This window comes from Stomoxys calcitrans, chromosome 2 (genome assembly GCF_963082655.1).
Source record: "Stomoxys calcitrans chromosome 2, idStoCalc2.1, whole genome shotgun sequence".
NCBI lineage: Eukaryota > Metazoa > Arthropoda > Insecta > Diptera > Muscidae > Stomoxys > Stomoxys calcitrans.
This window is the reverse complement of record NC_081553.1, coordinates 34,025,779-34,039,881: the sequence shown is the minus strand read 5'-3', so window position 1 is coordinate 34,039,881 and position 14,103 is coordinate 34,025,779. Positions and strand designations below refer to the sequence as shown.

Genomic DNA, 14,103 nt, shown 5'->3' with positions numbered 1-14,103 from the left:
TCTATAACCTATAAACCGATCTCCCGATTTGTCTTCTTGACCCCTCACTAACCGCAATTTCTATCCGATTTGCGATTACGCCAAGTACGATCCAAATCGGTCCATAATCGGAAATAGTTCCCATATAAAGGGATCTCTCGATTTGACTTCTTGAGCCCTTGGAACCCGCAATTTTTGTCCGATTTCGATGAAATTTTTCACATAGTGTTCTGTTATGACTTTCAACAATTGTGCCAAGTACGGTCCAAATCAGTCTATAACCAGATATAGTTCCCATATAAACCGATCTCCCGATTTGACTTCTTGCACCCTTACAAGCCGGAATTTTTGTCCGATTTGTTTGAAATTTTGCATGTGGTGTTCTGTTATGACTTTCTACAACTGTGCTAAGCACGGTCCAAATCGGTCTATAACCTATAAACCGATCTCCCAATTTGTCTTCTTGACCCCTCACTAACCGCAATTTCTATCCGATTTGCGATTACGCCAAGTACGATCCAAATCGGTCCATAATCGGAAATAGTTCCCATATAAGCGGATCTCCCGATTTGACTTATTGAGCCCCTGGAAGCCGCAATTTTTTTCCGATTTGGATGAAATTTTTCACGTAGTGTTCTGTTACGACTTCTAACAATTAAACCAAGTTCGGTCTACAACCTGATATAGCTTCCTTGTAAGCCGGTCTCTCGATCATCCTTGTTCGGCACCTAGAAACTAGAATTTTTGGTGGTTTTACAGAAGTTTAGAATGTTGAATTAAATTTGACCGAACTTAGCGCTCTTTTACTAGTTTTTATTTTATTTCATTATATTTTATAATATTTTTTTATATTTTATTATAAATCTTGCTCACATCATTTAATTGCTGTAATTTTTAACTGTCAATTTACTCTCAGCCATTTGCCATGAATAAATAAATTTCCTTCCCTAATCGACCATCAGATTTCTATAAAATATTCATGGGATTTGTCAGTGTAGTGTTGGATGTTGGCTTTTTTTCTTCTCCAAATTTAACGATTATCTTTATTAATGCCTGCCTTTAATGTTTCAATATTCAACGCTTCACCCCTAAGTTCCTCTCCCAGCAGATAATGGAGGCATAGGAAAACGCTCGTGTTGTGCTCGTGTGTTGTATGGCGCGATAGTATAGAGGATATAAATTTTTCTTCCCAAATTTAAAAAGCAATTTTTCTTTGTTATCTATGCTAATATGTATTTATTTTGGCATCGAAAGCCAGTCAGGCTGCCAGCCTGCTACCTACCCAACTAACGGGCTGTTGTGGCCAAAAAGTTCGACAAGATGAAAAGCTTCTATTTGTGATCAGTGATCACATTGCCTGGAATATATTCATGGCTGAATTAACTGTGACAAGACAAATGCGGCTGCATTGATTTTGTCTTGCGAATATGCTGATTAGTGGCCATTCGTATTTTTGTGTCACACTGAGATTGTTACGATAAAATCACCAGTTAAACAAGTGCGAACATTTTTTTGGCTAACAAATTAAAATTAATGATTGTGGGCTGATGGAATTAGATTGCCATAGTTGCCATAGATAATGTTGGCCATGGTGTAGTATGTGTAAGTTATGGAAACTTAATTTGACAAATAGAGTTGATAGAGCAGTTGAATTTGGGATATTAATATGCATAAAGGTGCTTGTGTCTTAAGTCTTTTGATGTGTGTGTGAAAATTCATAGATTGCCAAATCTCAAAGTCATTGAAATGAACTTTTGTTGCATTATGGGGAGTCTAATTGGAACGGATACCAGCCCACAATGAATGTAATTAAAATGAAAACGGAACAACGGTTAGTTTTCATAAGCTTTCATAAGCTTGCAATACAAGTGAGGGGGCTGCTATATGGCATATAACTAGAGAAGGATATTTATTAAGAAGATTTCTTACTAAATGTAGAGGCTTCTCGAGCCTCTGGATTGTTATTCGATATGGCTGGGATTTTGCATCTGGTGTTTTTTGAAGACCTTCAGCAATCGTGCAGAGTGTGGTTCAAATCGTTGACAATTTGAGTCCTCGGAAGCTTAAATTTTTGTCCGATTTGGGTGAAAAATTTCAAGGAATGTTTTTTATAGCTCTTAATATCCATGGTAAGTATGATACAAATCGATTTATAACCTAATATACCTAGGATATAAACCAATTTTCTGATTTTATTTCTTGAGTCCCAGATTCATCCGGGCCGAATCTTTCTAAGATTCGACTCGACCTAACTTACCATCTTTTGACTTGTATCATTTTAAAATAGCTTTCGTATTCGGACTAAAAAACGACTATCTACTACTTTGTAGGGTCGAAGGGATATTTTGGTGTGTTGCAAATTGAATGAAAAAATTAATATATATTGATGGTTGGCATGAAAAAAATGGTTAAAGGCCACAATAAGAATTCTTTAGAGCTTTTTATTCACACCACCGATGGATGTAATTTAGTCATCCCGTGGTGTTTTTGTATCACATCCAACAACTGTACTAAGTATGCCTGAAATCGGTTCATAACCTGATATAGCTGCCATATAAACCGATCTTCGGATTAGGCTTCTGGAGCTTCCAGAGAGTGGCTGAAATTTTGGCATATCGTTTTGGTATGACTTCCAACAACCGTGCCAAGTATGGTCTTAGTTAGTCCAAAACCTGATATAGCCGCCATATAAACCGATCTCCCGATTATATATCTTGACCTTCTAGAGGGCGTAATTCTTCTCCAATTTGGTTGAAATTGTGCATATGTCGTTTTGGTATGACTGCCAATAACTGTTTTAAGTATGATCTAAATCGGATGAAGACCTGATATAGCTGCGGCCGGGCCGAACTTTGGATACGTACAACCACTTTTCGTCATAATCCGGTGAAAAATGAGATCGGTCTATATGGCAGCTATATCCAATATGAACCGATCTCGGCCAAGTTGAAGAAGGATGTCGAAGGGCCTAACACAACTCACTGTCCCAAATTTTTTTGCAAAAACAGACAATAAATGCACCTTTTATGGGTCCAAGACCTTAAATTGAGAGATTGGTCTATAACGCAGCTATATCCAAATCTGGACTGATCGGGGCAAAATTGAAGAAGGATTTCAAGTGGCCTTACACAAGTCACTGTACCAAATTTTGGCAAAATCAGACAATAAATGCGCCTTTCATGGACCCAAGACCTTAAATTGAGAGATCGGTCTATATGGCAGCTATATCCAAATCTGGAGCGATTTCGGCCAAATTCCAGAAAAATGTCAAGGGGCCTTACATAACTCACTGACCCAAATTTCGGCGAAATCGAACGATAAATGCGCTTTTTATGGGCCCAGGACCTTAAATCGAGAGATCGGTCTATATGGCAGCTATATTCAAATCTTGACCGATTTGAGATGGATGTCAAGTGGCCTAACACAACTCATTGTCCCAAATTTCGGCGAAATCGGACGATAAATGCGCTTTTTATGGGCCCAGGACCCTAATTCGAGAGATCGATCTATATGGCAGCTATATCCAAATCTGAACTGATCGGGGCCAAATTGATGATGGATGTCGAAAGGCCTAAAACAACTCACTGTACCAAATTTCGGCGAAATCGAACGATAAATGCGCTTTTTATGGGCCCAGGACCTTAAATCGAGAGATCGGTCTATATGGCAGCTATATTCAAATCTGGACCGATTGGGGCCAAATTGATGGAGTATGTCGAGTGGCCTAACACAACTCACTGTATCAAATTTTGACAAAATTGAACAATAAATGCGCCTTTTATGGGCCCAAGCCCTTAAATCGAGATATCGGTCTATATGGCGGCTATATCCAAATCTGGACCGATCAGGGCCAAAGTTAAGAAGAATGTCGAAGATCATAACACAACGTCATGATCTAAAATTTGGCAAAATCAGACAATAAATGAGCTCTATACAGTATGAATTCACGACCTTAATTCGAGAGATCGGTCCATATGACAGCTATATCCCAATCCGAACCACTCGGGGCCAAATTGAAGAACGATGTCGAGTGGCCTATCACAACTCACTGTCCCAAATTTTGGCAACATCAAACACCACTACTGTGGTACAGGGTATTAGAACTTAGTGAATTAGTTTGTAACACCCAAAAGGATGAGAGATAGACCCATCGATAAGTATACCGATCGACTCAGAATCACTTTCTGATTCGATTTAGCTATGTCCGTCTGTCTGTCTGTCTACCCGTCCGTCTGTCTGTCCATGTTAATTTGTGTACAAAGTACAAGTCGCAGTTTTTATCCGATCTTCTTAAAATTTGGTACAGACATGTTTTTCGGCCTAGAGACGAAGCCTATTGAAATTGAAAAAAATTCGGTTTAGATTTGGATATAGCTCCCATATAAAGGGTGATTTTTTTGAGGTTAGGATTTTCATGCATTAGTATTTGACAGATCACGTGGGATTTCAGACATGGTGTCAAAGAGAAAGATGCTCAGTATGCTTTGACATTTCATCATGAATAGACTTACTAACGAGCAACGCTTGCAAATCATTGAATTTTATTACCAAAATCAGTGTTCGGTTCGAAATGTGTTCATTCACCGTTCAGCGATGAGGCTCATTTCTGGTTGAATGGCTACGTAAATAAGCAAAATTGCCGCATTTGGAGTGAAGAGCAACCAGAAGCCGTTCAAGAACTGCCCATGCATCCCGAAAAATGCACTGTTTGGTGTGGTTTGTACGCTGGTGGAATCATTGGACCGTATTTTTTCAAAGATGCTGTTGGACGCAACGTTACGGTGAATGAACACATTTCGAACCGAACACTGATTTTGGTAATAAAATTCAATGATTTGCAAGCGTTGCTCGTTAGTAAGTCTATTCATGATGAAATGTCAAAGCATACTGAGCATCTTTCTCTTTGACACCATGTCTGAAATCCCACGTGATCTGTCAAATACTAATGCATGAAAATCCTAACCTCAAAAAAATCACCCTTTATATGTTCGTCTGATTTGCAGTAATATTCAACAAAATGGTCTTTTGTAAACCGATTCTCTCGAAATTTGACAGGAAGGATTTTCTTATGACTCTCAATATTATTGGCAAATTTCATAGAAATCGGTTCAGGTTTGGATATAGCTCCCATATATATTTTCGTCCGATTTGAAGTAATAAAGCAATAAAAGGGTCATTTGTTAACCGATTATCTCGAAATTCGATATGAAGGATTTTCATATGACTCTCGACATTACTGGTGAATTTCATTGAAATCGGTTCAGATTTAGATATAGTTCTCATATATATATATCGCCTGATTTAAACTTCTAGAGTCACAGCAAGCCCATTTATTGACCCATCTTGCCAAAATTTTGCAAAACGCTTTCCTCGACAACTGCGACAGTATCTGAGGAGTTTGCTCGAAATCGGTTCAGATTTAGGTATAGCTCTCATACATATATGTTCGTCCGATTTTGAGAAATATTGCAAAAAAGTGCTCATTTGTTAAGCGATTTTGTCGAAATTTTGCAGGAAGGATTTTCTTATGACTCTCAATGTAACTGGTGAATTTTATGGAAATCGGCTTAGATTTAGATATAGCTGTCATATATGTATATGGCCAGATTTTCATCCCAAGAGCCAATGCAAGCGCATTGTTTGACCAATCTTGCCAAAATTTTGCACAACGCTTTCCTCGACGACTACTACTCTAACTGAGAAGTTTTTCTCGAAATCGGTTCAGATGTAGATATAGCTCCCATATATATGTTCGTCAGATTTTGGGTAATTTGCCATAATGTTGTCATTTGTCAAGCGTAGTTTTTACAGTTACAGAACATATTGGATTGTCCAAAAAGTAATTGCGGATTTTTTAAAAGAAAGTAAATGCATTTTTAATAAAACTTAGAATGAGCTTTAATCAAATATACTTTTTTTACACTTTTTTTCTAAAGCAAGCTTAAAGATACAGCTGATAACTGACAGAAGAAAGATTTCAATTACAGAGTCACAAGCTGTGAAAAAATTTGTCAACGCCGACTATATGAAAAATCCGCAATTACTTTTTGGGCAACCAATATTTGCTCGCCGAGGTCCATCAAAAATTGGTTCAGAATTGGATATAGCTCCCACATTGTATTTATAAGGTAGGTGTAGGGTATTATACAGTCGGCATTGCCCGACTTTTGTGCTTCCTTACTGGTTTTTCTTATAATAGACTTTTTGAGCTCAAATGTGAGCTATGTAGGACTATGTCATGTGTTTTGGTTCCGATATCGCTAAAATTTGGAATGGGGAACAGTACTAGGCTCCTTGACATCACAATCTCACACATTATATTTCTTGAGCTCACCAAATGTGAATCTTGAAACAGTGAGTTCTCTTGTATGTCCGATTCTAGCGCAGAGGATGGTTTAGATTCAATTCAATTAAAAATCAATTTGTGTTTGTTTGTAGGTTTGTTTGTATGTTTGTGTGTTCCTTATAGACTCAGAAACGGCTGAACCGATTTTCTTGAAATTTTCTCAGATGGTGCATAATGTCCACGTGCTGAAATAGGGGACTAAATTTTTTGATATTTGAAGGGGGGCGAACCCTCCACCTTACCCTAATTTTCAGAAACGCCCGCTCTCGGAGATGGGTGGTGCGATTTAAGCAAATGTTGTGTGCTCTCACATAGTACCTTAAAAATAAAAATTTGGTATCCAAATTTCGGATGGGGTCCCTAGGGGGGCTGCCCCACCCTAAAACCTACCAAATATATATTTAGATAAATCACGACAATATGGGACTCAAATGAAAGGTATTTAGGATAAGAAAACGTATCTGATATCCAATTGTCGGACTAGGTGCTAGGGGGACCACCCCAACCCCCAAAAAACCCCTAAATCGGACATATTTACCGACCATGGCAATATGGGGCTCAAATGAAAGGTATTTGCAAGTAGAATACGATTTTTATATTCAAATGTGGGACCACGTTTCTGGGGGTCCATCCTTTTCCCAAAACACCCCCCAAACAGGACTTATTTACTGACCATGAGAATATGGGGCTTAAATAAAAGGTATTTGAATGCAGATTACGAATCTGATATCCAAATATGGAACCAAGCGTTTGGGGGGCTGCCTCTCACCAAAAACATCACCCAAAGGGGACAAATTTACGACCATAGCAATATGGGGCTCAAATGAAAGGTCTTTGGGAGTAAAGCAAGAATTTGATATCAATATTCGGGAAAAGTGTCTATGGGGCCACCACACCCCCACAACACCAACCAAATAGTAAGTATTTTCTGACTATTGCATTATGAGGCTCAAATAAGAGTGTTTTTAGAGTAGAACACGAATCCGATATATATTTTCAAGGCCAACTGACTGAGTGGTCGCCCATCCCCCAAAACACCCCCAAGCCGGTCATGTTTGCCGACTATGGAAACATGGGGCTCAAATTAAAGGTATGTGGGAGTAGACCACCTATCTGATATCAACATTAGGGGCCAAATATCCACCCACGTCCCACCACCATAACAACACCCAAATAGGACGTATTTGCTCCCCAAGACAATTTGGGTCTTAAAGAGAGTGGAATTAAATATTCATAGTTTTTAGGGCCAATACCCCAAACCGGGCATATTTGCTGACTTTTGCAATAAGAAGTTTAAATAAGATTAGAAAACGAATTTGATATCCAATTTTGAGGACAATTTTGAGGACAAATATAGATTTAGGAGAATAGAGCACGTTGCTGATATATTTTCCGGGCTAAGTGTTTGGGGGACCACCCCAATCCCCAAAACACCCCTAAATCGGCATATTTACCGACCAAATCAATGTGGGCCTAAATGAAAGGTATTGGGGGGTAGAGCAAGAATTGACATCCATTTTCGGAGCCAATTTTTGGGGGGTCTACCCCTTTCCCAAAATACCCCACAAACATTAATTTTTTACTGACCATCGCAAATGGGGCTCAAATAAAGGTATTTGGGAGTCGAATACGAATTTAAAATCCAAATGTACGACCATGTAGTTAGGGCATCACCCATTTCCCAAAACACCGCCAAACGGAAAAAATTGTTTGGCCATGCCAATATGTGGCTCTAATGAAAGGTATTTTAGATTAGAAAACTAATTTGATAACCTATTTTGGGGCCATGTGTTTTTGTTCCATTTAAAGTAAAAGAAGGCGCTGCGGAACGAGCCGGGTCAGCTAGTTTCATATAAATTTGAGTCCTGGACTCTAAATTTGTTACCAGCTTTTGACGAAATTTGGAGCAGTGAATTGATTTTGACCTCTCAACATCCTGACTAAATTTGGTTTAAATTAGTTCATATATACCAATATCCTGATTTAAGATCTTAACCCTATAGAGGGCGTTTTTTTATATTATAGCAGCTTTATTCAGGAGGCCACCGAACCGCAGAAGTCAGCATAACCGCCTATGACGCTGAAGGCCTGGGTTCAAAATTTGGCGTGAACATCAATAAAATTTCTTTTTCATCGGTGGTTATAGCCTCCTAATGCTGGCGACATTTGTGAGGAACTTTGCCATTTGAAAGAATGGTATGGTAGCCATACAACAAATTCTTCCCAAAGAGGTGTCGCACTGGGGCACGCCCTTAAAAAAGGAGGCCTCTTATCATGGAGCTTAAACTTGAGTCGGACAACTCTCATTGACATGTTAGAAGTTTGCCCCTGTTCCTTAATGGAATGTTCATGGGCAAATCCTGTCGAAATCGTCAGAAAAAATTTTCAGCGGTGGTTTTCCCCTCCTAATGCTGGCAACATTTGTGAGGTACTATGCCAGGTAAAAACTTCTCTCCAAACAGGTTGCGCCCTGCGGCACGATGTTCGGACTCGGTCGTAAAAAGGAGGCGCCTTATCATTGTCCTTAAAGCTTGAATCGGACTGCACTTCTTGATATGTGTGAAATTAGCCCCTTTTCCTTAGTGGAAAGTTCATGGGCAAAATTTGCAATTTTATTGGTCAACATTTTAGAGAAGCGTCTTTTCTACATATCGATATTTGAAGTAGTTACAAACGAAAATACAAGATATTGGGTTGCCCAAAAAGTAATTGCGGATTTTTCATATAGTCGGCGTTGACAAATTTTTTCACAGCTTGTGACTCTGTAATTGCATTCTTTCTTCTGTCAGTTATCAGCTGTTACTTTTAGCCTGCTTTAGAAAAAAAGTGTAAAAAAAGTATATTTGATTAAAGTTCATTCTAAGTTTTATTAAAAATGCATTTACTTTCTTTTAAAAAATCCGTAATTACTTTTTGGGCAACCCAATAATTATACACCTGTCCTTTATAAAGGGTGATTTTTTTGAGGTTAGGATTTTCATGCATTAGTATTTGACAGATCACGTGGGATTTCAGACATGGTGTCAAAGAGAAAGATGCTCAGTATGCTTTGACATTTCATCATGAATAGACTTACTAACGAGCAACGCTTGCAAATCATTGAATTTTATTACCAAAATCAGTGTTCGGTTCGAAATGTGTTCAAATTTTGACAAATTTTGTTCAGCGATGAGGCTCTTTTCTGGTTGAATGGCTACGTAAATAAGCAAAATTGCCGCATTTGGAGTGAAGAGCAACCAGAAGCCGTTCAAGAACTGCCCATGCATCCCGAAAAATGCACTGTTTGGTGTGGTTTGTACGCTGGTGGAATCATTGGACCGTATTTTTTCAAAGATGCTGTTGGACGCAACGTTACGGTAAATGAACACATTTCGAACCGAACACTGATTTTGGTAATAAAATTCAATGATTTGCAAGCGTTGCTCGTTAGTAAGTCTATTCATGATGAAATGTCAAAGCATACTGAGCATCTTTCTCTTTGACACCATGTCTGAAATCCCACGTGATCTGTCAAATACTAATGCATGAAAATCCTAACCTCAAAAAAATCACCCTTTACATCTCCCTCCTGTTCAAGTACTTCATTAAATAATGTTCGTGTCTTAAGTCTTTCGATTTGTAAGAGTGTGGGGAATTTTCACACATTGTCTACCATGAAAATTAAGTCGTTAAATCAAAATCATTAAAAACGTTGCTATAATTCTTTGAAAAACTTAAAGGTACTGCAACGTCTTTATCTCATGCATCTTTGTGGATTATAAAGTGCCAACATATTTTAATAAATAAGTGATCCATTAAAGTGTTATTAATTAAAATTGATTATTCGAGTCAAACAAAGAACGAATATAAACAACTTCTTAAACAGCTAACAGCTAAAAACCAACTACAATGAATCTTGGAATTTTCCTATGACCAGCCTGGGTTGCTTGCCTTAGATGCTCCCCTTTACAGAGAAACTCCTTAACTTGGCCAGTAGCTGGTAAAAAGAAGAAAAAATATTTTTTTAAATTTTCTAAATTAACAAAGCATGTTAAAGCCAGGATTTAGTTTTTTCCAAATCATTTTTTTCTGCTCTCTCCCTTTCTCTCTCTCTCTGTGTCTTGTACTAGCTGTCTTTTAGTCTTCTGTGAAATCTTAATGTTCATATGTTGTTAACCCGGCTTATGATTAATGTTCGAGCAGTGAAGGTTTTGTAATGTTACTGGGCTGGTTTTTCACTTTGAGCTGCTTGCTGTGTGTGTGTGTGTGTGTGTGTGTGTTTGTGTGTTCGATATTAGTGAACGCTCAAACATACAGCATGGTGGCGGCAGGATGCTGTTCCTGCTGTTGCTGCTGCTGGTTTCGTTGCAGCTTCGGCCAGTTGGTGTTGGAGTTTGGTGTGTTTTTGTGTCGACGGCAACAAGCACTTGTTGTCTACAACAGATTTTCTTAGGTTTTTTTCCGAACGTTTATTTGTTGCCTGTTTGTTGTTGCCCGTTTGTTGTTGTTGTTATTGTTGTTATTATTATTGAGTCTGCGTTTATTATACACTTGTTGCAGATTATGCTTTATAATGTTACTTGCTGTAAACGATGTCGACTACGACTACGATGACGACGAAGACGACTACGTTTAGTGTAAAGTAGAAAGAATAGATGGTCATGTTCTTTGGCTAAAGGAATTTTATGTTGCTGTTGGTTTTGTTTTTTCTTTTTTTTTTTTTTTTGATTTTTCATAGCGTTTTTTGTTATGTCTCGTTTGGCGGTTTGTATGCACTGAAAGCTTATGTATGAAGTTGGTAGGCTCTTTTACTTACCTGTCCAACCAGAAGGGCATTCACATGTAAAATCGCCATCACCATCTAGACATATACCCCCATTGCGGCAGGGATTTGGTGAACATTCATTAAGATCTACAAAAGAGGACAGAAAAAAAGGAGTTTTTTTTTTTTTTTGAAACAGCAACGTAGGAAAATAAATGAATTAAAGACCAAGCTTAATGAACTTTTGCAAGATCTAAAGATAGCCAATAATTAGTAGTGCGCCACAATATAGAATCTCGATTTACTGGTAATTATAAGTTGTATGAAATGAAATTCGATGAGTCTAGTGAGTTAGGCTTCCTCTTGTATCCTTCGATTAAAATAAAATATTTTTTTAATTTTATTTAAAAAAAAATACTAGCTGGACCCGCCCTTTTTCACAGGAAGTATAGTTTTCTTATCATATCTAAAATCAAGCTTTTGTGCATTCGCAAAGGTACCTATGTATTTTTCCCGGTAATATGAGTTATTTCACCAGGTCCCTTTTTTTTATAGAATTTGTATACCCACCACCGGACGATGGGGGTATATTCATTTTGTCAGTCCGTCCGTCTGTCTGTTGAAATCAAACTTCATTCTTTAAAATAGAGATATTAAGCTGACACTTTGCACAGATTTTTTTTGTCCATAAGCAGGTTAAGTTCAAAGATGGGCTATATCGGACAATATCTTCATATAGCCCCCAGATAGACCGATCCGCCGATTTAGGGTCTAAGGCCCATAAAAGGCGCATTTTTTGTCAGATTTCGCCGAAATTTGGGACAGTGAGATGTGTTAGGCCCTTCGATAACCCTCTTCAATTTGGCCGAAATCGGTCCAGATTTGGATATAGCTGCCATATAGACCGATCTCTCGATTTAGGGGTTTGGAACCATAAAAGGCGCATTTGTTGTCCGATTTTGCCAAAATTTGGGACAGTGAGTTGTATTAGGCCCCTCGACACCTATATGCAATATGGCCTAGATCGGTCCAGATTTGGATATAGCTGTCATACAAACCGATCTCTCGATTTAAGGTCTTAGGCCCATAAAAGGCGCATTTATTGTCCGATTTCACCGAAATTTGGCACAGTGAGTTGCGTTAGGCCCTTCGATATCCCTCTTCAATTTGGCCGAAATCGGTTCAAATTTGGATATAGCTGCCATATAGACCGATCTCTCGATTAAGGGGTTTGGGTCCATAAAAGGCGCATTTAATGTCCGATGTCGCCCAAATTTGGGACAGTGAGTTGTGTTAGGTTCTTCGATATTCTCCTTCAATTTGGCACCGATTGGTCCAGATTTGCATATAGCTGCCATATAGACCGATCACTCGATTTAGGGTTTTGGGCCCATTAAATGGCGCATTTATTGTCCGATGTCGCCCAAATTTGGGACAGTGAGTTGTGTTAAAGTCTCCAACATCTCTTTTCTAGTTGGCTCAGATCGGTTCAGATTTGAATATAGCTGCCATATAGACCGATTCTCGATTTAGGGTTTTGGGTCCATAAATGGCGCATTTATTGTCCGATGTCGCCCAAATTTGGGACAGTGAGTTGTGTTAAAGTCTCCAACATCTCTTTTCTAGTTGGCTCAGATCGGTTCAGATTTGGATATAGCTGTCATATAGACCGATCTCTCGATTTGAGGTTTTAGGCCTATTAAAGGCGTATTTATTTTCCGATTTTGCAGAAATTTGGGACAGTGAGTTTTGTTAGGCCCTTTAACATCCTTCCTCAATTTAACCCAAATCGGTTCAGATTTGGATATAGCTGCCATATACACCGATCTCTCGATTTAAAAATTTTGGCCCCATTAAAGGCACATTTATAATCCGATTTCGCTGAAATTTGACACGGTGACTTATGTTAGGCATTTCAACATCCGTGTCGTATATGATTCCGATCGAGCTATATTTGTATATGGTTACCAAAAAGGCCAATATTTTGTTCTATAAAATTAAACAGTGACTTATACTTATTAGACCACGCAATGTCCGTGTCGAATTTGGTTTAAATCGGACCATATTTTGATATATTGGGTTGCCCAAAAAGTAATTGCGGATTTTTTAAGATAGTTAGTTGCTATGCTATTCACCGGAGTATGACGAAAGGTGGTTTACATATATACCCGAGGTGATGGGTATCCAAAGTTCAGCCCGGCCGAAATTAACGCCTTTTTACTTGTTTAATCCTATAACAAGTTTTCCCAATACTTTTATTTATAGATTTTGTGTCATAATTCTTTAAATAGTTAAGCTCGATCCAGAGTGGGAGGATTAAAAAAATACAACTCTCAATAGTTGAACTTTAATTTATTGTATTTAATTTATTCGAAGGACGAACAACTTGCCAAACCAATGGTGAAAAGCATATGATCCACTTTGAACAGTCTGTTCCATTCCCTGATAGATGGCGCTGATGTTATTGTTGGTGATTCTCGCTTTTTAATCCAATCACATTGTCATCATTTAGTCTATTTTTAAATCCAACCAATTCACACAATTTGGTGCCATCGTTTGGCATAGATAAGGATCTTTGTGATAAATAGTGACATGTATAACAAAATACCTCATGCAAAATTTCAGCCAAATCGGATGAGAATTGCGCCCTCTAGCGGCTCAAGAAGTCAAGATCGAAGACCGATTTATATGGTAGCTGTACCAGGTTATGAACAGATCTGAATCATACTTAGCATAGTTATTGGAAGTGATACCAAAACCCCAGGTCCAAAATTTCAGCCAAATCGGATAGGAATTGCGCCCTCCAAAAGCTGAAGAAGTCAAGACCCCAGATCGGTTTATATGGCAGCTATATCAGGTTATGAACCGATTTAAACAAACTTAGCACAGTTGTTGGAAGTAAAACCAAAACCCCAGGTCCAAAATTTCAGTCAAATCGGACGAGAATTATGTCCTCTAGAGGATCAAGAAGTCAAGACCCAAGATCGGTTTATATGGCAGCTATATCAAAACATGGTCGATTTGGGCAATTTACAAT

The 14,103-nt window shown here is 38.3% G+C and overlaps 1 protein-coding gene across 1 annotated transcript in view; it reads right to left on the bottom strand.

The window, feature by feature from the left end:
* The window catches only part of LOC106087742 (protein serrate), a 146,345-nt gene that overhangs the window by 15,758 nt on the left and 116,484 nt on the right, over window positions 1–14,103 (bottom strand). The window contains exon 13 of the mRNA XM_013252885.2: window positions 11,121–11,216. Within this exon, the coding sequence (XP_013108339.2) occupies window positions 11,121–11,216 (96 nt within the window). The remainder of the gene's footprint in view (window positions 1–11,120; window positions 11,217–14,103) is intronic.